General features: G+C 35.1%; 1 protein-coding gene across 3 annotated transcripts in view; it reads right to left on the minus strand.

Annotated features, from left to right (window-relative positions):
• DENND5B (DENN domain containing 5B) overlaps positions 1-25,446 on the minus strand; it is a 265,655-nt gene extending 240,209 nt beyond the window's left edge. For 2 of the 3 annotated variants that reach the window (XM_051962773.1, XM_051962775.1), the window contains exon 1: positions 24,699-25,446. In XM_051962773.1, the coding sequence (XP_051818733.1) occupies positions 24,699-24,825 (127 nt within the window). In that variant the 5' untranslated portion in view covers positions 24,826-25,446. The remainder of the gene's footprint in view (positions 1-24,698) is intronic. The other variant, XM_051962774.1, reaches the window with a different exon arrangement.
• Positions 25,447-27,891: the final 2,445 nt, after the last annotated feature.

A 27,891-nucleotide genomic window follows, 5' to 3' on the forward strand; every position in this document is an offset into this window, starting at 1 on the left:
GCCCTTGAGTCATAAACTCTGGAAGGGTCTCTGGACAGCAACCTGTGAAGCCTAGAGTCTTAAACTCTGGGTCTCTGGACAGGATAAGATAAGCCTCCTGTGAGGCCCTTGAGTCAAGTTGAGACTCTGGAGGGGGTCTCTGAATAGGATGGCCAGGCTAGACCTTCTAGGGTGACTGAAGTCAACTGGCGACAATTGGCATGTTTGGGTATTTTGGAATTTAGATTCCGTTCAAATTTAATTCCTTTGGCCCAGTCCCAGCCAGCCCTCTAGGAGAGAAATGAGAAAAGTGATCCGAAAATACCAGTAGATAGTCCCTTGGGAGATAAATTAAGTAACTGGAATGAGCTACCAAAATATATAAGGAAAAAGAAAAAGATAAGTTATTGTTGTTTTGTCTGGGATGACAAAGATATTGGTGAAGGCACTATTGAAGACTGGGTGTGCCAAAGACTGAATTTGTACCTGAAAGAGAAGGAAAGGATTTAATTCCATCAGGCCCTCCAAGGGCCCTCGGGCCTGGGAAGAGAACTTATGTCTATTTTGAATTCTCTCTTCTCACAAGAGGAGAGGGGACTAATTAGAGGTGCAGGTATGAAGAAGTGGGACAGGAGAAACCCTCCAAATGTAGGAGTAGTTAGTTTGAGCTGACCAGAAACACCTTTAGTAGATCCCAATTGGGGTCACATCAGGGAAGTATGTGGGATCGAGAGAGTGAAGGTGGTAGCTTTTTTCCTTTCCCTCCTACAGGTCCTGACTGCAGGAGGGCCACATGGGACCAAGGAAAAGAAACTGCTATTTAGTGAAATTCATTATATGATGGCGAAAGTGGTTTTATATTATTGGGAATTTAAAGCCGTGTTTGGGATTTTAAGTTAAAATATAGATTATTAAAACCAAATGCTGGTAGTTTACCTTAGGGGAGAGGTTGGGATTGTATCTCCCTACTTAGATGGTGTGTTGTTTTCTAGAGGTACTGGGTAATTTGTAACAGAGTTATGACTTAAAAATTTGTTATCCTCTGTCGGGCATGTATAAGTTTTATGAACCTTGAAGTTTAAAGTTTAAAAAATTTTATTTTTCTTTGACTTAAAGACAAGGGACAAGAAAGATTGATTTGTAAAAGCAATTAATAGTTTAAATGGAGCATCTAGTATTAGTTTGGGAGTGTTTAACATAAGTCGGAGAAAGTTTAAGCAAGTAAAACTTTGGAAGGAGAGAGATGGGATAGGAAGAGATGGTGTGAGAGAAAAAAGAGAGAGGAGACCCCCCTCTCCAGAAATGGGGTGGGGTGGGGGGAGAGGAGGGGTGGGAAAGAGTACAATTCCCTAGTGAATCTGCCATTTGCCATGGGAAAAAGAGATGAGGCTGGGGTCTGTCTTGAGCTGGCAGATTGGATCTTGGGGAAATGGTACCTTAAAAAGTTAGCTGTGATAAGTTAGGGTTGGGAAGGATGGTGGAGTGGGGGAAGGGTGGCCACATGGAGAGGGACCTTGTCAGGTGATCTAATCCCCCTCCCCCATTAGGTATGGTGGCTTTTTAACAACTGCAACACCTTGCTAGTTCAGATATCAATTGCTTCTACTGTTTAAAGGAACAGCCTACATTTATATGGTGTTAATAACTGAATGTTTTATTTTTTTTTCCAAGTCTATAGCTGCTCTAAGAAGTTTGTTGGAACTGTAAGTTATCTGAAAGCAATTTATTTCTACTAAGATCCCCTCTGTCTAAAGCAAATTATTTAATGTTTATTTACGTGCATAATAGTCTCCTTGTTTATGGAAGATAATAAAAAAAATCTAGAGCAGGATTTTTATCTGATCTGATAATTTGATAGAGCTATTTCCAAAATTTTAGTTATTTTTTTTAGAATGAAGAAAGTATTAATATTAAATCTGAAAGATCTGAAAGTTTCTTTTATGTGGAAACGGGATGGACAACATGCGATTTAGAATTTTTTCTTTGTATTTGAGTATTTTAAAGGCAAAATGAACAAACAAATTTTAGACAAGCCTGGAAAGATTTACATAAACTAATGCTGAGTGAAATGAGCAGAACTAGGAAAGCACTGTATATAGCAATGGCAAGTCTGTATGATGATAATTGTGACAGATTTAGCAATTCAGCTATTCAGTGATCCAAGACCAATACGAGTTTGGAATGCTCTGCCACAGGTTAGACACAAATAGTCGCTATAAACATTTGGACTATCTTCTCTAATTTTGTTCATCTCATATTTCTTCTGGACTAATTAAATTCTGCTTTGCTCATAGAACACAGCACCTTCTCTGATAAGAGCATCTGTACCAGAGTCACCCATGTCGTAACTGATTCTCAAGTTCTTAAGAGATACTTGAGACTATCCTTGTATTGCTTTTTCTGACCATCTTGCGAGTGCTTACCCTATATGAATTCTTCATAAAATAATTTCTTAGCAAGCATACATTTGGCAATTGAATGTGGCCAGTCCAATGGAGTTGTGCTTTCTGCAGTAGAGTTGAAATGTTTGGCATTTCAGTTCAAGAAAGGACCTCAATGTCCTGCTGGGGTGATCTTCAGAATCTTCCTAAAACAGTTCAATTGGAAGTGATTCACTTTCTTGGCATGGCACTGGTAAATTGGTTTCAATGTCATACAACAATGAGGTCAGCACAACGGCTCTGTAGTCCTTCAGTATGGTAGTCAGTCTAATACTTCTCCTCTCCCACACTTTCCTTCAGAGCCTCCCAAACACTAAGCTGGCAATTAAGGCGTATCAATCTTATTATCAATGTAGATATCCCTGGAAAGTATACTGCCAAGATAAGAGAACTTATTCACAGCATTCAAAACTTCACATTTACTGTAACTGATGGTTCCACATATGGAGAGATGGGCTAAATACTTGAATAGTATTCTCAACAGACCAACATCAATCTATGCTGAAGCTATTAACCTCAAGTTGAAATCAACCATTCCCTAGCTAAAGTGCCAACTGAAGAAGAGGTTTTGAATGCCATGAGGCTACTTTTGTGAGAGCAAGCACTTAGTGCTGATTCTATTCCAGCTAAGATTTACAAAGTGGCAGGGAGGGGAGGGAGAGAGGAAAGAGGGAAGAGGGAAAAAGGTGGAGGGATGTCCACTGCTCATACAAAAGCTGAGTGAAATCTTCTAGATTCTGTGAAAAGAAAAAGTTATGCTTCAGGAGTTTAGGGATGCCTCCATTGTCCATCTTTATAAGGTAAAGGAAATAGATTGTCCTGTGACAATCATAGGATTCTCTTAGTCATTGCCAGCAAGATACTTACCAGAATCCTCCTTAATAGATTGACTCTATACCTAGAAAAAGACCATCTATCTGAGAGCCAGTGTAGCTTCAGGAGGGGCTGAGGAATATTCAATATGGTATTTACTGCCCAACAACTCCAGGAAGTATTCCAGGATTTGTGAGTCTTTAATAATGTCAGTCATGAGGGCTTATGAAAAAATATGTCAAAATTTGGTTGCCCAGAGAAGTTGCCCAGTCAATTTCATGATGGAATTCTTGCCCAGGTTTTGGACACTGGGCAATGCTCTCAGACTTTACTAGTCATCAATAGAGTAAAACAAGGCTGTGGGTTTGCTCTCATGTTTTTTACACGATGTTTTCAGCCATATTGTTAAATGTCTTCAGTGAGGACAAACATGAAATCAAAGTCAGCTACCACACTGATGGCAAATTCTTTAACTTGAAAAGGTTACAAAACAAAACTAAAATGGAGGGAGTGCTGGTGCATGATTTTTGTCTACAGATGAATACGCATTCACTGGAGCCTCTGAAGCTGAGAGGGAATGAAGTATGGATCAATTTTCTGCTGCTTTTGTTAATTTCAGCCTAACAATTAATACCAAGAAAACATGGGTCTCCTCCATCAGCCAGCATCACACATCATCCATATGTATGAGGAAAAGAAGAGTTATGTGAGAGAATTACGAAAAAAAAAGAGCTTGGAAAAAGAAAATAACTCATTAAAAACCAGAATTGGCCAAATGGAAAAAGAGGTAGAAAAGTTCACTGAAAAAAAATACCTTAAAAATCAAAACTGGGCAAATGGAAGTTTATGATGACTTTATGAGACATTAAGAAACAAACAAATCAAAAATCAAAAGCATGAAAAATTGAAGACAATGTGAAATACTTCATTGGAAAAACAACTAACCTGGAAAATAGATCCTGGCTAGATAATTTAAGAAACATTGGCCTAACAGAAAGTCATGATCAAAAAAAAAGGAAAAAAGAGTTTGAAGAGCATCTTTCAAGAAATTATCAAAGAAAAGTGCCTTAGTAGTGTAGAACCAGAAGGTAAATAGTAACTAAAAGAATCTACAGATAATCTTCTGAAAGATATCCCAAAAAATGAAAATTCTAAGGAATATTAAATATAAATTCCCAAACTCTCAGATCAAGGAGAAAATACACCAAGAAATCACAATCATGATTACACAGGATTTAGGTATTTATAACATTAAAGAATAACAGGGCTTAGAATATGATATTCCAGAAGAATCAACTAAGAAAACTGAGTATAATCTTTTTAGGGGGAGGAAGTAGGTATTAAATAAAATTGGGGACTCTCAAATATTCCTGACGAAAAGACCAGAACTAAACAGAAAATTTGATTTTCTTTTTTTTTTAACTTTTTTCTCAAAATTATTTTTTGCAAATTTATGTAAAGATAGTTTTCAACATTCATTTTTTATAAGATTTTGAGTGAAGACTTTGTATCTCACTCTTTTCCTCCTTTCACTCTTCCTTAAGAGTGAACAAGCAATCTGATAAAGGTTAGACATACAATCCTTTAAAATATTTTCTTATATTTGTCATATTGTATGAAAAAATCTGATCAAATGGTGAAAAGACCACAAGAAAAGAAAAAAAAACAGACAAAAAAAGGTGAAAATACTATACTTCAATCTATATCTGGTCTACTTGGTTCTTTCTCTGGATACAGATGGCATTTGTTTTTCAAAGCTTCAAAAGAGAGTCAAAAGATTTTCAGAAGATTCAAAGGAAGCATAAAAAAGTAAACAGGAAAGGAAAAAAAAAATTAAGTTAAATTTCTAAAGGAGAAATTAAATGAGTTACAGGAGGTAATAGTAAAACTATACTAGTGGAGGACCTCAACTTTCCCTTCTCAGAACAAAATAAATTTGAAAATAAACAAGAAAAAAGTTGAGGGGAATAGAATTTTAGAAAGGTTAGATTTAATTGACTTCTGCAGGAAACTGAATAGAATAGAAAAGAATATACTTCTTTTTTAGTGATACATTGCAACTACACATCAATTAACCATTTATTAAGGCATAAAACTCTCACAAATACAAAAAAGCAAAAACATTAAATGCAACCTTTTCAGATCATGATGTAATAAAAATTATATTTAATAAAGGGCCATGGAAAGACAGATCAAAAATTAATTGGAAATTAAATAATCTAATCCTAAAGAATGAATGGTTCAAAGCACAAATCAATATTTTCATCAAATAGAAGACAATAATGAAACAATATACCAAAATTTATGAGATGCATTCAAAGCAGTACTTAGGAGAATTTTATATCAGTAAATGACTGATATAAAATATCAGATAAATAAAATAGAAAAAGAGCCAATCTCTGAACTAGAAGAGCCGGTAAAAAAAGTTAGAAAAAAAACATTTTTAAATCTCCAATTAAATAACAAATTGAAAATCAAAGGAGATAGTAATAAAAATAAAGAAAAGAAAACTATTGAACTAATAATAAAACTAAGATTTGGCTTTATGGAAAAAACCCAATATAAAAGATAAAGGATTGGTTAATTTGATTAAGAAAAAAAAAGATAACCATAATACCAGCATTAAAAATGAAGAATGAAGTGTGCCCAACAACAAATCAGAAATTGAAGCAATAATTAGGAGCTATTTTGCTTAATTATATGACAATAAATCTGATAATCTAAGTGAAATGGAAGAATATGTACAAAAATATAAATTGCCCAGATTAAAAGAAAAAGAACATTTATATAATCCCATTTTAGAAAAGAAAAAATGAACAAGTCACCAATGAATTCCTTAAGGAAAAATCTCCAAGACCAACAGATTCACAAGTGAATTAAAATTTAACGAACAATTAACTCCAACATCACATAAACTATTTAGAAAAAGAGATGAAGGAATCCTGCCAATTTTTTTTTTTTTTATGGTACAAACATAGTGCTAATACTAATCAGGAAGAACCAAAATGGAGAGAGGAAACTATAGATCAAATTCCCTAACAACATTGATCTAAAATATTTAAAATAAAATACTAACAAGGAGATTACAGCAATATATCACCAGAATCATACAACAGGATCAGGTGAGATTTATACTAATATTGACCATATCAATAACAAAACCAAAAGAAATAATGATTATCTCAATAGGTATAGAACAAGCTTTTGAAAAATTATAACACCCATTCTTTATTAAAAACACCAGAGGAAGCAGGTAGATGGCCTCAGTCAATAAAGTATTAGTCCTGGAAGATCTAAGTTCAAATCCAGACTCAGATACTTAATATGGCCCTGGGCAAGTCACTTACCCCTAACTTCCTCCAAAAAAAAAAAAAAAATACATTAAAGAACACAGGAATGAATTGGAATTTTCCTTAAAATGATAAGTAGTCTCTTATCTAAAATCATCAGGAAGCCTTAACTATAATTGAGATAAGCTAAAAATCTTAAATAAAATATTAGCAAAAAGATTGCAGAAAGTCATCCCCAGGATAATAAATCATGATTAAGTAAGATTTATACCAGGAATTCAGGGCTGGTTCAATATTAAGAAAACTATTAGCGTAATTGACCTTATCAATAACCAAACTAATAAAAATCATATTATCTCAACAGATCTATGTAAATTAAATGGCATACCACTGGAAGGGTTGGTAGATACCTGTGCAGATCACACAGTCATTAGAGGTGCCAGCTGGCCCAATCATTGGCCAAAGATTAAAGCAGACACCCATATGTCTGGCATGGGAGGATCAATAGTAGCTGAATTTAGTGCTACCCCTTTGAGATGGAAATTTAAGACAAAACAGGAGTTTTTACTCTTTTTGAAGTAAAAAAAAAAAATCCCCATCAATCTGTGTGGAAGAGACATCTTACAACAGTTAGGATTACAATTGAGTCCTTCAGCTTTTTAGGCAGGGCTGCTATCATAGGCCTGCCAGTACTCTCACCTGTTTCCATTCAATGGAAAACTAATACTCCAGTGTGGGTGGAACAGTGGCCCTTAACCAGTGAAAAAATTCAGACCTTATTAGAAACAGGAGCAACTTGACCAAGGACACTTACAACCTTCTCTAAGTCCTTGGAATTCCCCTATATTTGCTGTAAAAAAGAAATCTGGAAAATGGAAGATGTTGACTGATTTGAGAAAAGTGAATAAACAGATGGAAACTATGGGAACTCTTCAGCCTGAGTTTCCATCTCCTACTCAGTTGCCTAGAGAATGGTCTCTTCAGGTTATAGATATTAAGGATTGTTTCTATGCTATCCCTCTGGATAAAGAGGATATGAAAATATTTGCCTTTTCAATACCTAGCATTAATTTAGCTGAGCCATATAAAAGATTTGAATGGACAGTTTTGCCACAGGGAATGAAAAATAGTCCTACCATGTGTCAAATGTATGTGGCTGCTGCTCTGACTCTGGTAAGAAAAACATTTCCAAAAGTTGTTATTACATTATATGGATGATATCTTGGGGTGTGCACCTGTGGAACAAATCTTAGAAGCATGTCTACAAAAGAACATAGAAACATTAAGGAACTACAAATTGTATATAGCCCCAGAAAAAATTCAAAGCAAGCTCCTTTTCAATATTTAGGACATGAAGTATATCCTAAGGTACTTACAGTACAAAAACTTTCTTTAAGAACAGAAAAGTTGATCCATGTCATAGTGGACACCTTTTCAGGATTTGCTTTTGCAATACCAGGAGCAAAAGAGACAGCCCAAGTGATCACTGAATTCCTTAGATAGGCTTTTGCAATTATGGGCGTGCCACAAGCAATAAAAACATATAATGGACCTGCATGTACTTCCAAACATTTTGTACACTTTTGTGCACAATATCAGATTTCACACACTACTGACATACCCTTTAATCCTCAAGGACAAGCAATAGTAGAGAGGAGAAACACAGACTTGATATCAAGATGCTTCTCCCAAAACAAAAGAAAGGGGGAGCTACAGGTAACTCTAGAAAACTTTTAAACTTAACTCTATATACTATTAATTTTTTTTTATTTTTGATGAATATGTACTGGCTCCGGCAGAAGAGTAGTGTCCAGTGCAAACAGCTCCAATATCTTTAGATAATCATCAGGTGATGTGAAGAGATCCCGAAAGTGGTGAATCGATGGGACCAGACAGACTAACCACTTGGGGCAAAGGATTTGCTTGTATCTCTACAAATAGAAAAGCAATTACATAGGTGCCAACAAGCCCTGTCCCCTTATCTATTGGAAAGAGACGGGATAAGAAAAGACCCTCAAAATGAAGAAGACCCAAGAAACACTAGGTAGTTACATCTCGGATTATGTCTGCCACTGAAAGAGCAAGGCAGTTAACCCTACATGTATAGCAATTGACTCATGAACATGAAAAATAATTGTTAATGAGATTGATGCAGGACATCAAAACCTACAGGAATCACTGGATTCCCTGACACATGATGAGACGGATGCAGGACTTCAAAACCTGCAGAAATCTTTGGATTCCCTGACACATGAAGTGATGCACAATAAATTGGTTTTGAATTATCTCTTGGCTGCTGAAATAGGTGTATGTGTGATTGTTATCTACATACCCTTTTTTTAGGACTCACGGAAATCTTTTATAATCCCATGCTAATCTATATTGTTTGTTACATTATTACTAGCCTGTGTTATATTACTACTTGCTTGTGTGACACTTCTCATGCTGATGAATTTATGTATATCTTTTTCAACTAAAACAAAAGAAAGCAAGAGATGTAGAGGGTCACAAACAGTGGGGGAACTGCTGATGAGGTATAAGATCCTTCAGCCCAGTGGGAACCTGCTATGGTCTCATTCAGCTCTCATCTCCCCTTGGGGGCATCTCAGCCTTCCTGAGAAGTCAGGGTGGCATGACAACCTGTGTTCTTTTCGAAAGAGATATACTTGCAGTAAAAAGGCACTTACATAATAATAGCATGGTGCTTATAGTTAGCACACTCTCAGTGTGCTGTGGTGATGTAATTATACTAAGGTATTTAAGGCTGAGAGAACGTGAAATAAAGGGACTCCATATTTGACCAACCACGTAGATCACTGCCTCATCACTCCTCCTCTAAGACCAAAGATTCAGGTTAGTCCTGAGATCCGCAAGAGAGCTAGGCTGGACAGACAGTACATTTTGGTACCTCAAATGGGGCTCTAGAAAACACAATACATTTTGGCACTCCACTGTGGGGCTCTAGAAAGCACACTATGTTCATAATTGAACAACATATAGATAATAAATTTAAAAGTTTTTGTACAAACAAAACTAATACATTCAAAATTAAAAGGGAAGCAATAAACTGAGAAAAATGTTTATATTCAAGGGTTCTGGTAAAAGCCTCATTCCTAAAATATATACAGAATTGACTCAAATTTATAAGAATTCAAGCCAGTCTCCAATTGATAGATGGGTCAAAGGATATGAACAATTTTCAGATAAAGAAATAGAAACCATTTCTAGTCATATGAAAAGGTGCTCTAAATCACTACTGATCAGACAAATGCAAATTAAGACAACTCTGAGGTACCACTACACACTTGTCAGATTGGCTAAGATGACAGGAAAAGTTAATGACAAATGTTGGAGAGGATGTGGAAAACTGGGACTTAGAAAATCTTAAAGAACCAAGTAAAAATTAGTTGAAATAATAACTTTTGGAATGTTGCAAGATATGAAATAAACCAGGCTACCAACAAAACTCAGGAGTAAGAAACAGAAAGAAAAATCCCATTTAAAATAACTGTAGATAATAGAAAATACTAAGGAAGAATTTTTGACCAAACGAGATAGAGAACATTATGATATAAAAGATAAAATTTTGATTACATTAAATTTAAAAGAGGTTGCACAAATAAAACTAATGCAACCAAGATATAAGGAGGAAAGCAGAAAACTGGGAAATAATTTTCAGTGTTTTTAATAAAGGTTGCATTCCTCAAATATATAGAAAACTGAGCCAAATTTATATAAATACAAGATATTCTCTAACTGCTAAATGACAAAGTATATGAACAAGCAGTTTTCCTTCAAGGAAATCAAAGCTCCTTATAGTCATATGAAAAACTGGTCTAATCATGTTTAATAAGAGAAATGCTAATTAGAACAACTCTGAACATCATCTATCAAACTGACAAAAATGACAAAAAAAGAAAATAATAAAATGTTGGAGAGGAAGTGGAAAAAAATGGGACATTACTGCATTGTTAGTGGAACTATTAATTTAACTAACCATTGTGGAGAGCAATCTGAAATTATACTCAAAGGGTGCAATTAAACTGTGCATATCCATTGACCCACCACTACACATCTGTATCCCATAGAGATCATAAAAAAGAGAAAAAAAAAACTTACCTGTAACAAATATATTTATGGAAGCTCTTTTTGTGATGGCAAAAAATTGGAAACTGAGAGGATGTCCATCATTTAGGAAATGACTAAATAAGTTTTAGTATATTATTGTAATGGAATATTACTGTGGTATAAGAAAAGATGAACAGGCACACTTCAGAAAAAAAAATGAAGTGATGCAAGTGAAGTGAGCAGAATCAGGAGAATTTTGTACACATTGCAATATTATACAATGAACAACTGTGAATTACTTGGCTATTCTCAGCAATACAATGATCCAAGACAATTCCAAAGGATTCATGATGGGAAAAAAATGCTATCCATATCTAGAGCATATCTTTTTTTGGTGGCAAATTGAGGGGATGTCCATCATTTGGGAAATGGCTGAACAAAAGTTGTAGTATATTATTGTAATGGAATATTACTGTGCTATAAGAAATGATGAGCAGGCAGATTTCAGAAATTTATTTTTTTCTGATTACAATGTAAAAGCAATTTCTAACATTCTTTTTAAAATTGAGTTCTAATTTTTTTCACCTTCCTCACTTCCCTCCCCTTTCCCTAAAATTGTGAGCAATTTGATATGTTATAGATATACATACATACAAAACATATTTCTGTATTAGTTATGTTATAAAAGAAACAGACCAAAAGGAAAAAAGAAACAAAAAAATGGTGACTATTCCCTTAATTTCCAATCCTCTGCCACAACAAAAAGAGTTGCTATAAATATTGTTGTATATGTAGGATGTTTTCCCTTTTTTATGATCCTCTGGCATATAAACCTAGTAGTGGTATCACTGGATCAGAGGGTACGTATAGTTTGATTGCCCTTTGGGCATAATTCTAAATTCTTCCCCATGTATGGATCTCTTGGACCTGTTCATAACTCTGCCAACAATGCATCAAGGCCCCAATTTTCCCATTCTCTCTAAGATTTATCATTTTCCTTTTCTGTCATGTTAGCCAACCTGATAGGTGTAAGGTGGTGGCTCAGATTTGTTTTAATTAGCACTTCTCTAATCAAACATGATTTAGAGTAGTTTTTCAGTTTTTCAGATAACTATAGAGAGCTTTGATTTTTTAACTCTGAAAATTGCCTATTCAGAGTTTTTGCACAATTATCGATTGGGGAATCACTTGTATTCTTATAAATTTGATTCAGTTCTCTATATATTTGAAAAATGATTCTTTTATTAAAGATACTTGCTACAAAAATTATTTCCCAGCTTTCTGCTTTCTTCCTTATTTTGGCTACACTGTGTTTGTGAAAATCCTTTTGAATTTAATATAATCAGATAATAATTCTAATATAATCAGGACTATCCGCTTTACATCTCATAATGTTGTCTATCTCTTGAATGGTCATAAATTCATTTCTTCTCTATAAATCATAAATACATAAGTAAATTCTTACTCTCCTTATAAACTTATTTGCTTATGATATCACTCTTCATGCTTAAATAATGTACTCATTTTGATCTTATCTTGGTATATGGTGTATGTTGGTCAAGCTCTAAGTTTTGCCATGTTGTTTTCCAGTTTTCCCAGCAGTTTTTGTCTAAGAGTAAATTCTTATTCTCCAAACTAGGGTTTGTGGGTTTATAAAAAATTATAGTAAATTGGTCAGTTACTTTTTACATTTATTTATTATTTATGTAATATATACTTAAATCTAATCCACTGAAGTCACTTCCTATTCCTAAAATTCTTTAATTCTGTCAGGAAGCTACAATCTATTTTGTTTGAATTTGGACTTTTTTTTTTTGCCTCTTACTTCCTCAAAAGTTTTTACTGAACTCACTATACCAAGACACCAAAGATAAAAATAACTACATGACTCAAGAGAAGCATAAAAAGGTAAAAAGGAAAGAACTCTAGAGAACTATATTTCTGTTAAGGGTATACTTAGAGAATGCAGGTATAATTTGATTTTATTATGATAATATGAAAAAGAAACTAATAGTGGAAAGGAGATCATACTGTAAAAGGAGGAAAAAAGAGGTTAAATAAGGGAAATTATATTTCATGAAGAGGCAAATAAAACCTATTATAATTGAAAGAAAGAAGGGGGGGATGAGCATTGTGTGAATTTTACTCTCAGATTTGGCTTAAAGAGAAAATATCAGACATATTTGGTTTCACAGAGAAACTTGTCTCATCTTATAGGGAAGTAGGAGGGAAAGGGGAAAAGGAAGGGAAACACTAATACTAGGGAAAACAGAAGAATTAGGGGAAAGATATAAAAAGGGGGGAAGGGCTCTAAAAGGGGAGGACTGTTTGAGGGAGGGGGTACTCAAAAGCAAAATACTGGGAAGGAGGGAAGAGAGGGGAAAAGGAAAGAAAAAAGCATAACTTAAGGTAAATATGATAGCAGGAAATACAGAATTAATTAATTATTTTAACTGTGAATGTGAATGGGATGAACTTTCCCATAAAATGGAAGCAGATAGCAGACTGGATTGAAAGACAGAATCCTACAATATGTTGTTTACAAGAAACATTTAAAGCATAGTAATACACGCAGAGTGAAGGTAAAGGGTTGGAGTAGAATATATTATGCTTCAGGTGAAGAAAAAAAAAAAAGCAGGGATAGCAATCCTAATCTGAGATCAGGTAAAAGCAAAGATAGATCTAATTAAAAGAAACTGTATTTTACTAAAGGGTACCACAGATAATGAAACAATATCAATACTAAACATACATATAAAAAGTGGTAGAGCATGGAAATTCCTAAAAAAGACATTAAGAGAGATGCAAGAAGAAGTAGATAGCAAAATTATACTGGTGAGGGATCTCAATCTTGCTTTCTCAGAACTAGATAAATTGAATTGCAAAATAAATAAGAAAGAAGTTAAAGAGCTAAAGTTAAAAAAGACAGAAAGTTTATTTTCTCAGGAGTTCATGGAACTTATAAAAAATTGGCCATAAAAATACTTCAAAATCAAATTCAGAAAGGCAGAAGTAGTAAATTCATTTTTTTCAGATCATGATGCAATAAAAACACACGCAATATAAAGCCCGGAGAAAATAGGCCAAAAAGTAATTGGAAATTAAACAATTTCATCCTCAAGAATGAATGAGTGAAACAGCAAATCATAGATACAATTAATAATTTCACTCAAGAGAATGACAATAATGAGACAACATACCAAAATTTGTGGGATGCAGCCAAAGCAGTGATAAGGGGAAATTTTATATCTTTAGATGCTCACTTGCATAGAATAGAGGAAGAGAAAAATCAATGAACTGGGCTTGCAACTAAAAAAGCTAGAAAAAGAACAAATTTTTAAAACCCCAAATACCAAACTTGAAATTCTAAAAATAAAAGGAAAGATGAATAAAACTGAAAGTAAAAAAAGGTTGAATTAATGAATAAAACTAAAAGTTGGCTTTATGAAAAACCAACAAAAAAGATAAACCTTTAATTTGATTAGAAAAAGGAAAGAGGAAAATCAAATTAAGTCTCAAAAATGAAAAGGGAGAACTTTTCACCAATGAAGAGGAAATTAGAACAATAATTAGGAATTATTTTGCCTAACTTTATGACAATAAATTTGATAACTTAAGTGAAATGGAGGAATACCTACAAAAATATAGATTAACAGGAGAGAAAATAAACAAATTACTCAAATAGTCCCATTTCAGAAAAAGAAACAGAACAAGCTATCAATCAACTCCCTAAGAAAAAATCCCCAGGACCAGATGGATTTACATGTAAATTCTACCAAACATATAAAGAAAAATTAACTCCAATATTACATAAACTATTTGAAAAAATAGGGAATGAAGAACTCCTACACCAAATTCCTTTTATGACACAGACATGATACTGATACCTAAACCAGGTAGGACAAAAACAGAAAAAGAAAATTATAGACCAATCTTCCTAATGAATATTGATGCAAAAATTTCAAATATAATATTAGCAAAGAGATTACAATAAATCATCCCCAGGATAATATATTTATAACCAAGTAGGCTTTATACCAGGAATGCAGGGCTAGTTCAATATTAGGAAAACTATTAGCATAATTGACTATATCAATAACCAAATTAACAAAAACCATATGATTATCTCAACAAATGCAGAAAAAGCATCTGATAGAATCCAACACGCATTCCTATTAAAAACATTAGAGAGTATAGGAATAAATGGATTTTTCCTTAAAAAAGTCAATAGTATCTATTTAAAACCATCAGTAAGTATCATATGTAATGGTGATAAATTGGAATCATTTCCAATAAGATTGGGGTGAAACAAGGTTGCCCACTATTACCATTACTATTCAATATTATATTAGAAATGATAGCTTTGCAGGACCAGGAGATCATTATATACTTCAACAGCAATACTATATGATGATTAATTCTGATGGACCTGGCCATCTTCAGCAATGAGATGAACCAAAGCAGTTCCAATGGAGCAGTAATGAACTGAACCAGCTACACCCAGCGAAAGAATTCTGGGAGATGACTAAGAACCATTACATAGAATTCCCAATCCCTCTATTTTTGTCCACCTGCATTTTTGATTTCCTTCACAGGCTAATTGTACACTATTTCAGAGTCCGATTCTTTTTGTACAGCAAAATAACGGTTTGGACATGTATATTTATTTTGTATTTAATTTACACTTTAACATATTTAACATGTATTGGTCATCCTGACATCTAGGGGAGAGACTGGGGGAAAGGAGGGGAAAAATTGGAACAAAAGGTTTGACAACTGTCAATGCTGTAAAATTACCTATTGCATATAACTTGTAAATAAAACACTATTAATAAAAAAAAAATACTAGCTTTGGCAATAAGAGATGAAAAGGAGATTAAGGGAATTAAAGTAGATAATGAGGAAACCAGATTATCACTCTTTGCAGATGACATGATTATACACTTAGAGAACTCCAGACTTTCTACTAAAAAGCTATTAATAAATAATCCACAACTTTAGCAAAGTTGCAGGATACAAAATAAATCCACATAAATCCTCAGCATTTTTATACATCACCAACAAAATCCAACAGCAAGAGATACAAAGAGAAACTCCCGATAATATAAAAACTGCCGATAATATAAAATATTTGGGAATCTACTTGCCAAGAGAAAGTCAGGAACCATATGTGCAAAATTACAAAACACTTTCCACACAAATAAAGTCAGATCTAAACAATTAGAAAAACATTAAGTGCTCTTGGATAGGTTGAGCAAATATAATAAAGATGACAATACTTTCTAAAGTAATCTATTTATTTAGTGCTATACCAATCAGACTCCCAAGAAACTATTGTAATGACCTAGAAAAAATAACAACAAAATTCATCTGGAAGAACAAAAGGTCAAGAATTTCAAAAGAACTAATGAAAAAAAAAAAAAAAAAAAAAAAAAAGCTAATGAAGGTGGCCAAGCTGTAATAGATTTAAAACTTTATTATAAAGCAGTGGTCATCAAAACCATTTGTTAATAGCTAAGAAATATAGTTGATCAGTGGAATAGGTTAGGTTGACAGAACAAAATAGTCAATGACTATAGTCTAGTCTAATGTTAGTCTAGTCTAATCTAGAGTTTGACAAATCCAATGACCCTACCTTTTGGGATAAGAATTCACTATTTGACAAAAACTGCTGGGAAAATTGGAAACTAGTATGGCAGAAACTAGGCACTGACCCACACCTAACACCATAAACCAAGATAAAGTTGAAATAGGTTCATGATCTAGACATAAAGAATGATATTTTAAACAAATCAGAAAAACATAGGATAGTTTACCTCTCAAATCTGTGGAAGAGGAAGGAATTTGTGACCAAAGAAGAACTAGAGATCATTACTGAACACAAAATAGATAATTTTGATTATATTAAGTTAAAAAGTTTTTGTACAAACAAAACTAATGCAGACAAGATTAGAAGGAAAGCAATAAACTGGGAAAACGTTTTTACATTCAAAGGTTCTGATAAAGGCCTCATTTCCAAAATATATAGAGAGAATTGACTCTAATTTATAAGAAATCAAGCCATTCTCCAATTGATCAATAGTCAAAGGATATGAACAGGCAAATTTCTGATGAAGAAATTAAAACCATTTCTAATTATATGAAAAGATATAGGTTGCCCAGATTAACAGAGTGAAGAAGTAAATTGGTTAAACAGTCCCATTTTAGAAAAAGAAATAGAACAAGCTATTAATCAACTTCCCAAGATATAAAACCAATAGAAATACTGCTGGAACAAAGAGTATGTACAGTTTGATAACTTTTTGAGCATAGTTCCAAATTGCTCTCCTGAATGGTTAGATATGTTCACAGTACCACCAACAATGTATCAGTGTCCCAGTTTTCCCACATCCCCTACAATATTCATCATTATCTTTTCCTGTCATCTTAGCCAATTTAACAGGTGTGTAGTGGTATCTCAGAGTTGTCTTAATTTGCATTTCTCTGATCAATAATGATTTAGAGCATCTTTTCATATGACTAGAAATAGTTTCAATTTCTTTGTAATGAGTGGGCTATCTCTCTGGAGGTCCTCGGGATCAGCCTAAGTCCTTGGGATCAGCCTAAGTCCTTGGTCTTCAGGTGAAAAATTGAAGGAAGCAAGAGAGCTACCACGTGTCTGGTCAAAAATGGAATCCAGAGTCTGGAATCTGGAGTCTGGTGTCTTCTGTTGTGTCTGGCTGAGAGCTGTGTCTGAGATTCCCTTAAGTACCTCAGTATGATTACATTACATCACATCGCTACAGCATACTAAGCATGCGTAACCATTACATCACCATAGAGAACCATTATCTCACATTAATTAGGTGCTTAACTGTAAGCACCATCCTGACCTACATTCAAGTAAATCTTTTCAGAGTTCCAGCCCTCTACATTTCTTCATCTGAAAAATGTTCATATCCTTTGGAACAGAAAGTTTTGTAAGAGTCAATGTTGAAAAATTACCCATGCAGTAAGTAAAAAGTTTTAATAAAAAAGTTTTGTAATAAAAAAGCTTTGTAAGCAAAAAATTTTAATTAAAAAAAAACAAAACCTACATGAACCTCAAAAGAGCTCAGAGCATAATTTGTGGTAATGACTCTATACTCTCAGGCCTCCTTTGGATCAAGGAATTTAAGATCATAATTTGATAATTAAGATCATAATTTGATAACCTTTAGATCAAATGAAGTCCATTTGGCATTTCCTCCCTCCATTTAAATCTGTGATTTCATTGATACCTATATGGCAGTTCTGACAAGTCTTCTATAACTTACAGTCTCAAGAGAACTGCCTGGATTTCTCAAGGGTTAATTGATTTGCCCAGTCACACAATAAAGATATCAAAGGAATCACTTGAACCTATGTCTCCCAATCTAATAAGGACCTTAAAAATCTAGATTACCCAAATTCAAAAATGAAGAAACTGAGGGGCAGTTCTGTTGTTTTCAGTCATGTCTGATTCTTCATGATTCTTGGCAAAAATACTGGGTGATTTCCAGATGAGTAAACTAAGGCAAATAGAATTAATGAATTTGCCCAGGATCCGGTATCTGAGACTGGATTTGAACTTAGATCTTCCTGACTTCAGGCCCAGTACTCTATTCACTGAACTACTTGGCTGCCTAGCTGTATATAGTAAACTACATATAGTGTTTTTACTACAATAGTGTTATAGCAAAAAGAATGCGAGATTTGAAGATCCAGAACAACTCTCAATCCTAGTTCTAATTTATTACCATTATAAGCACAGGAAAGTCACTTAGCCATGATAAAGCTAACAGATGCTCTTTAAATCACTTCATATCTCCAAATATTGACACTAGAATCTTGAGAGAACCCAATTAAATATATTTATAGATACTCACTTGATAATTTACCCAAGTTGCTCTCTTCCACACCTATAAGGATATATATATATATATATATATATAATGTGTGTGTATATATATATATGCACATATATAATATATATACACTTATATACATAAACACATGCATATATATACATATGTATATGTTTACAGGAATACACATAGGACTTGTGATTTCATTATCACAGGGAACTTCTGGTATGAAAACTTCCTCCATCAATAGCTGAGTTAAAAGTTTACTATTTTATGATTTAGCAGTTTTGCTAAACAAGTCCTTGAAATAGTGTAAATTACTAGCCCCAGAATATATAATTTCTAAGTATTATGTGAGAGAGGATTTGAAACCAAATTTTCTCTATTGTATGCTATTGTCAAGGTGCCTTTGTAATACCGCAAATTATATGTATATATCATTTAGATGCAAATATGTTTCCACAACAAGATATACAAGACTCAAAAGTAGTAAGAGGATCATCCAATGGGAACAGTAAAAGGGGATAAACATTTAAGTGCCTACTACTCTACTATCTATACATAAATATAAATACATATATATGTTTCATTATCTCATGTCTCACCCTAGATCAACCACTTCTCCATAAATTAATATTACATATACAGATAGAGATTTGTGCTAAAGACTTTACAGATATTTTCTCATTTTACTTCTACAACAGCTCTGTATAGTAGGTATTATTATGATCCTCACTTTACAGTAAAGGAAATTGAAGCAAAGAGACATTAAATTATTTTGTCCAGGGTTACATGGCTAGTGTCTAAGGCCAAATTTGAGCTCATAAAGAGCTCAAGAATCTTCCTGACTCCAAGCCCAATGCTGTATCTATTAAGTCATCTAACTGCCCTGAGGACAATTAAGAAAGTAATAGTCTTAGCATCCAGGTGAAAAAAAAAGGTCTCCTATAAATTTTCTGTCTTCATTTACCTGCAGTGCTGTCTAAAATTCAACTGAATTTTAATAAAGGAGTAAACTGAGGTAGATCTTCATACAAAATAACATTTATTGGCAGGATCATGTTGTCAATAAATATGTCTATGGCTTGCTATCTATCCAATCCAAAGACCTCAAAGCAAAGGACAGTTCCCTTTATATATATTTTGAGAAGTGTACAAAGAACAGAACAGGATAGATAGATAATGGAATTAAGGTAACCTGACTGGCTACATAGTTGAAGTGTAGGGAACAACATGATTAGTTGAAAGTTTGGTAAGAAAACCTAGCAAAAACTCCACTTCTTTCAAGAGACCAACTGCTCATTGAGTGCAGGTGGAAGATGACCACCCAGATTTGCATAACAAACCAAACATTCTATAAAGATAGTTTGGTGGAATAAAAATATCAGGCCTAAACTCCCTTGTATTCTCACACATTTGCCAAGTTCAGTTAAATTCTTTGAAGCAAGAGAGCTATATTTTTTTAACTTAACCTGTCAGGACCCTGAACTCTGAACTAAGTTCAGAGACAAGAACTATGACCTAAGCAATTACAGGACAAAAGCAATTACAGGGCAAAATCAATGACTTTCAATAGGTTCAATAAGAAAATGATCAATCTTATCTCACAGGTTTAGGAGATGAAGCACAAGGAAACTATCCATAACAAAATAGAGAAACATGAAAAAAATTATCAGGTTTATGAATATAGGAAAAGTCACAGAAGATAAAATAGATTAATTTAAAAGTATTTGCACAAACCCAATGAAGCAAAGATTGAAAAGGAAACAACTGAGAGAAAAAAATCTTTACAATTTCTAAGAATAAAAAGTTAAAGATCTAATTTCCAATAATCTATATGCGATTCAAATTGAAAAGAAGAAGAGGAGTTTTTCCTCAAAGAATGAACCGTTTAAAGATTCAGAAGTCAGTTCTCCAAGGAAGAAATCCAGGTTATTCATAGCCATATATTTTTTAAATGCTCCAAATCAGTACTAATTAGAGAAATGCAAATTAAATCGATTCTGAGATTCCATCTCATTCCTGTCTGAAATGACAAAAATATCAAAAGTAGAAAATAATAAATTTTTTATTTATTGTGTGACTGTAAAAAGGGGTACAATCACACAATACTGCTAAACCTATAAAGAGGTACAACTATTCTGGAAAGCAATTTGAAATTATACATACAGTAACTTTGGTGCAGTTATTGTTATTCTTACACCCAAAAGAAATCAAAGAAGAAAAAAAAAGCTCCTTTATGTATAAAAATATTCATAATAATTCTTTTTTGTAGTGGCAAAATTGGAAATTAGCAGTAGTAATGGAATTTTAGTAATGGAATATTAAATACCAAATAAGGAAATAGATAATTTCAAAAACATGGAAATTTACATGAATTGATTAAAAAGTGAAGTATAATTTATACTATATGCATAATATATATTAAAAAGAATAATTTAGACTAACATGAATATTATTAAAATGAATTATCTAAAGGACTTTTGGAAACGGATAAAGAATGAAATGAACAGTCAAGAACAATTTATACAAACACAACATTGCAAAAAATAAATGTTTAAAGCTATAAGAACTATGATCAATACAATGTACCAGAAGACTGATGATTCATACTATTATGAGCAACAAAATGAGACTGATCTACATATAGACATATAAATACAAATACATGTTTCATTGTTTTTTTGTCTCAACTAGATCAATCACTTCTCTATAAATTAATATGCATTTATATCTATTTATAGAGAAAGAGACTTTTACAGAACCACTGAGACAATCTGTTTTGCTTGACTGCATATTTATTGCTTTCTTTCTTTCTTTCTTTCTTTTTTTCAACCAAATGGAATTAGGAGGAAAAGAATACATTTTAATTTTAAAAATGGACGCTACAATAATGAAATGTTGCATGCACTTTCAGATGAGCTTATGGTGTTATTAATTATACTTTTTATTTTTAATAGAAAAGACATCTCATGAAGTAATTTGCAAATGTTTTCAACGTGAAAACAAAATATCAATAAAGTACAAACATTTTAGATTTTTAAAAAGGAATAAAATCTAGAGGTTTGAAGACATGAAAATAGATCTTAGTTAATTTAATCTTGAACAAATTTATGTTTCAAAACTAAAGAGTATAACTTCATGAACACACATATATTACAAATAAAATGAAGATTTTATGCTTTTCATGGCCAACTAAGTTTCTCTGCAGGCAAGAAGACAATATGGTAAGGAACAATTATTGTAAAAACTTGATCATTTTCAGAAAGGCAAATTCTATCAATTGTTGGAATCTTTACAAACTGTCATTAGAGTTGATAGACAATAATTATCTAATTTAGCATGGTTCAGTATCATTGATCTGATCTTACAAGGAGATGTTTTGGGCCAGAACCTGAAACAAGGTACTAAGTAGAACTAATTGATACAATGCTTGTGTTCACACCTTTAGAGAGCTCATATAAGTAAGAAGTATTTAAGTACTCATTGGAGTTCACAAGTATGGGAGAGTCACAAAGTAAACTTTGCAATTCACATCTCCCTTGAAGCTCTTAAGGCCAGAGAGCACTCTGGGAGAAAACCCATAATCCCATTCTCTCAGAAGAGATCATATATAAACCCAGTCAAGGGAATTCAGCGGAATTAGAATGGAGAGGAGCACTCTGGGACAGACAAAGAGCACTCTGGGAGATTGCGAGCCAGAAGCCTTCTCTCAAGAGGCAAGACAGATTCAACTTGGTGCCGGCTAGAGGCTGAAGAAAGCAGAGGCAGAAGCAAAGGACAAAGCTGCAAGAGCTCTTAGAACCAAGCAGTTAACCTATCTATCAATCTCCAGTATATTTGCTTCCTGGGTCTTCATATCTTTTTTTATGATGATACCATCCATTAAATGGATTCAATGATGCCATTGATTACCAAATCCATCTAGCCCTAACTTCTTTCCTGCCATCCAGTCTCACATCTCCAACTATCTTTTGGACCTGGCTTGCAGATATTTAATTCAACATGGCCCAAACTGAACTCATTATTAATTGCCTTCTAAATCTTCCTTATCTAAATTTTCTTACTACTATCAAGAGCACCACTATCCTCCCAGTCATGAAGATGCCTAACCTAGGTATTATCTTCTTTATTGTCTTTAATCTCCCAAATCTAATCTATTGCCAAGTTTTGTGCTGCCAATTCCAACTTTTGGACATCTCTCCTATATGTCCCTTTGACACTGTCTTCGCTTTACACCTGAATTGTTTCAATAATCTTAGTTGGTCTTTCTGCCTTAAAGCTCTCTTCATTCCAGTCTATGCTCCACACTGATATCAAATTGATCTTTCTGAAACGCTGATTTGATCATGTTAACCTCCTATACAATGAACTCCAGTGGCTCTCTGTTATCCCCAGGATCTGATATAAATTACTATTTGAATATTGAAGTCTTTCATAACCCAAACCCAGTCTCTTCTTACCTTTCCAGGCTGTTTCATTACCTTTTTCTTCCCGTATTTTCTGAAACAGTGACATTTGGCCTTCTTGATATTCCTTACACAAAACACTACACCTAAATCAATAAATCAAGTGTGCCCTCTACTGGAATTCTCTTCTTCCTCATCACTTCCTTCTGGTTTCCTTAGCTTTCAAGACTAGCCAAAATTCTTCACTCTACAAGAAGTCTTTCCCAATCCTCATTAATGCTAACACCTCTCCTCTGTTTTTTATCTCCAAGATAACTTGTATAAATCTTGTTTTCACATAGTTGTTTGTATATTATCCCCTTCATTAGACTATGAACTCCTTGAGAACAGGAAATGTCTGTCCTTTGTCTTTATATTCCTAGAGTTTAGCAGAGTGCCTGGGCACATAGTGCATTTTTTCTTAAAAATGTTTTACTTGAAAATGTATTCTGAATAAAATGTAAATGTAAATAATTGTGTTCAAAATTTCTAAAATTGTTCCAAAGTTCCCTCTAAAAGAAAAAACAAATCATGTGTTACCAAGATCAAGCTGGGAAAAAGTGCTCTGTAAACTGGAAACGACTATATAACCCTGGGCTATTATGTCCAAAGGTACATAGTTATGACCTAACAGTGTCACAACTAAAGTTCAAGGGGTAAATGACACTTGTCATAATTGCTTCATGTGGATGGGGGGTAGGGAGAAGACTGGGTTTAAATACCATATAAGTATGCTGAGAATTTGTTAATTTTAATTAGAATCTCTTCTATTTCTAAGAATAGATTTCACCCTCTTCTCCACTTTGTCAACCTCCCATTCCGACCAACTCATGTGTACTGTTCTCCATCCCCCAGCATTGGGCTGCCCTGCTCAGTCCTGCACTGCACCATAAAATGAACAAGAGCACTTCTCAGAAGGAAATATTCAACTACTTAATTAGCATAAGGTTCAAGAAATGAAATAACACGATATCAGGTATACAGGGTCCAAAGGTTGCTTTCGTAGCTTTCTGACCCCAAATCTTTGCCAAAACCACAAAATTCCGAAAGTTCATCCTTTCGTCATCACAAAACACACAAACCGCCCCAGAACATTCCAACTTGAACAGAGCCGCACATCCCTTTGTGATATAATCAATCCCCTTGGCCATTTCAGTCACCTCCAACGAAGAAAACATGAGCCAGCAGGCCACAAGTAAATAGCCAAGATGTCATCTTTCCCGACTCCTAAGGGGACATCTTTTCTGTCCTCTGCACGCTGCCCTACATTCAAGGAGATTAACTTCGAAAGGGAAGAATGAGGGGGTTCCAATCATGGTGGCGGGTGGGGGCTGTCAGTAAAATGTGACGGCCAGGAAACAAAGCAAAGCTCCGGAGTTAAAGAGCTCCCAGGAGTCGTTATTTGATTATCTACAACAAGCTGCCGCATAGGCCTGTGGAAACAAGGCAGGCTATGCAAGGTGCCCTGCGGAAGCCAACCCAAAGGCGTGTGGTGTTCCCCAGGATTTGTTTTTCAACCGCCCTCCTTTCCCTCTTTATTAATAGTTCAGGAGCTGCTAAAGCAGTCAGGCCTTGGAGGGGGTAGGAAGGCAGCGCAGTTCGCCCTTTAAGTAGTAGAAATAACGTCATCTTAACAGGAGCCAAGGAAGCGGGCGCTCCTGCTCCGGTTCGCCAAAGAGGCGGCGATCCACCTGGGCAGAAGTGATTCCCTAGCGTCCCTTAGTCCCTGCCCACACACGGGCCTTTCCCACCTCCCTCCTTCCAACAAACCTGGGCCGAAATCCTCTCACTCACCCGCTAGCTCATCAGGCTCTAGCCCGCTATCCGCGTCAATCCCACACAGCACGAAGTAATGGGCGAAGCGGCTGGGGGCTGAAGCCGGGCCAGGGCCCGATCCCGGGGCCGCACTGGTCCCGCTCATAGTGGCCCCCAGGGATTGCTGCTGCAGCTCTGCCAGCCCCGCAGCTCTCCAGGTCCAGGCGCCCCTCTAAGTCCTAGGCCAAGCGCGGGGTTTCCATAGACGCCCTTGCTAGAGGCGGCTGCAGCCCCCAATCCTGCCCCAGATGCCGAGGATGCGGCGGCACTACAGATCCTTTTCAGGATGATGGAGAAGCAGGTCAGGGTAGGCACAAACCCGGTAGGTGAGAAAGTATGCATCGGCTGAGCCTGAGAGTCCGGCGCCACAATAAGCTGAGTGCAGGCCTTCAGTCAGTTCTGCTCATTGGCGGGGGGGGGCGGGGAGTGTGTACGCGCGCGCACTTGTGTCACTGGGTCGGAGTGCGTGTGTGACGCTGCGGTTAATATGGTGAATCCCTACCAGTGGGGTTGCGGTGGTGAGTTCTTTAGGCTGTACTGCTCAACTCTTATTTACCAAGCACTTCTGTGTTATGTTGGGCCAGCATTCGAGGAAAATCTTATAGCACCCCCTAGAGGAAGGTGCTCTGATTCCGGACTGGTCAAAAAGAAAAATACAGACTAATCGATATTAAACCTAGAAGGGACTTTGCTTTGAGGATCATTAGTACAATTCCCATATTTTTTTTTAATTAAAGTTTTTTTGTTTTCAAACCATATGCATGCCTGTTTAACCTATATCAGATTGCTTGCTGTCTTGGGGAAGAGGGATGGAGGGAAAGAAGGAGAAAATTTTGGAAACACAAGATTTTGCAAAGGTGAAGGTTGAAAATTATCTTTGAATGTATTTGGAAAAATAAAATACTATTTTAAAAAAACACATGCATGGATAATTTTCAACCTTCATTCTTGCAAAACCTTGTATTCCAATTTTTCCCTCTCTTCCCCCACCCCTCCCCTAGATAGTAAGTAATCCAATGGATGTTAAACATATGCAATTCTTCTACACGTATTTCCACAGATATCATGCCTGTACAAGAAAAATCAGATTAAAAAGGGAAAAAAATGAGAAAGAAAACAAAATGCAAGCAAACAACAACAAAAAGAGTGAATATACGATGTTGTGATCCACACTCAGTTTCCACAGTTCTCTCTCTGGTTACAGATGGCTCTCTTCATCACAAGACCATTGGAACTGTTCTGAATCATCTCATTGTTGAAGATCCATCAGAAGTGATCAGTGTATGATTTTGCTGTTGCCTTGTATAATGGCTCTTCTGGTTCTGCTCATTTCACTTAGCATCAGTTCATGGAAATCTCTCCAAGCCTCTCTGATATCTTTCTGCTGATCATTTCTTATAGAGTAATAATATTCCATAACATTCATATACCATAACTTATTCAGCCATTCTCCAACTAATGGGCATCCACTCACTTTCCAGTTTCTTGCCACTACAAAAAGGATTGCCACAAACATTTTTGCATATGTGGATCCCTTTCCTTTCTTTATGATTTCTTTGAACTCCCATACTTTTTAGATGAGAAAATTGAGGCTCAAAGAGGTAGTAATCTGCCAAAGATAACATTCCTATTACATGGAAGAGCAGAGATTTACACAAAGATTATTATTGTTGAAAAGAACCTTATACTACAAACTGGTGTGAATGGAGTGTTAGGACTAGCATCTCTGGTGTAGCATCTCTGTTCATCCAGCTTTGGTGTCCCCATCTCCCAACTCTCATTTATGACTTCAAGAAAGTGTAGTATGTAGAATTTCTGGATAGATAGCCTAACCCAGGTTGAGGGTAACCATTGGGTAGGCAACTTTTAGTGGGTTAGGAGGATGTCTGAAGACTTGTCTTTGCAGAATTGTGAGGGATGTAGAAGACCCTTACCCAAAATGACTACTCAGAGATCCCTCAGTAGAAGGCAGAAAAGTTGTTTATTGAAAAACCTCCAGAGGATGAGCCGTCCCATCGCAAGATAAGCTCGCGGTAGGAGGGCTAAAGAAGTAGTAAAGATACATAGCTTTTATACAAGAAATTACATCACAAGTAAGAGAGCATTGAGAAGGGGAGGGGGAGGCATCTAATTGGTTGTTGCTATTTGAGGAGATTGGAATGGAAGGTTTCTGTTTCCCTGAAATCTCCTGATTTCTGGGAAACAAAGTCAGGCCTTCAGGCTTAATCAAGCAGACAGTGGTCCAGCTAATAGACTAAATATTGATAAATGTCAAATACCAATAAATGTCATCAGTTCAGGTTAAGTAAATATGTTTCTAGCTGGCCAAGGCTCAAGTAGATATGAGCCTGCACATATACAGGTCATAGGGGAAACACAGAAATAATAAAATACAGAAAAAGAATTCATACATTCCTGTAAGTTCTTCACCTTTTCTATTCCCCACAGAATGGACAGAGAACAATTTATTTTAATGGCAAAAAATGGGGCTGAAGTAGGTCCAGAAGGGCTTAGAGCTTGGTCAGACATGAAAGACACTGTATCAAGAACTAAGAGAATAAACATGTGCAATGAAAAAAGAAAGTTATTTGAAAATGTTATGATGGTTTAGTTAGAAAATCCTAAAGATTGAACTATAATTAATTGAAATTGCTTTAGTGAGATAGTAGCTTATTAAAAAGTCCACAAAAATCATCAGTTCTTCTATATATTACTAACAAAATCCAGCAGAAAGAGATAGAAAAAGAAATTTAACTCACAATAGCTATAGAATGTTTTAAGGGATTGTGACTCTAGCTAGCAACAAAAACTGATTACATTATAATACCCTTCTACAGCAGGCAAGCCAGCCTAGCTGAAAAAACAAGACAGCATGTGCCAGACTAGTCAAACCAAACCAGTTTCTTCAGAATCCTGGAGGAGATAGCCCAGAATTAGCCCAGAATAAGCCTGGGGAAAAATGGCTCCAAGACCTCTGTTCCAGATTCCAGCCTGGGCCTCACAGCCATCATTGACATAAAAAAATCATTATGGAAAAGGAGTTTATTTTTCTTGCTACCACCAATATTAACTGCTGACCAACTGGCACTAACAGAAAGATAAGCCCTAAAGTCCTGGAAGTGAAAGGGATCTCCACATCAACATCCCTGCTTTAGCCAAGTCATCAAAATCA

The sequence above is a fragment of the Antechinus flavipes genome, chromosome 5 (assembly GCF_016432865.1).
Source record: "Antechinus flavipes isolate AdamAnt ecotype Samford, QLD, Australia chromosome 5, AdamAnt_v2, whole genome shotgun sequence".
NCBI classification, from domain to species: domain Eukaryota; kingdom Metazoa; phylum Chordata; class Mammalia; order Dasyuromorphia; family Dasyuridae; genus Antechinus; species Antechinus flavipes.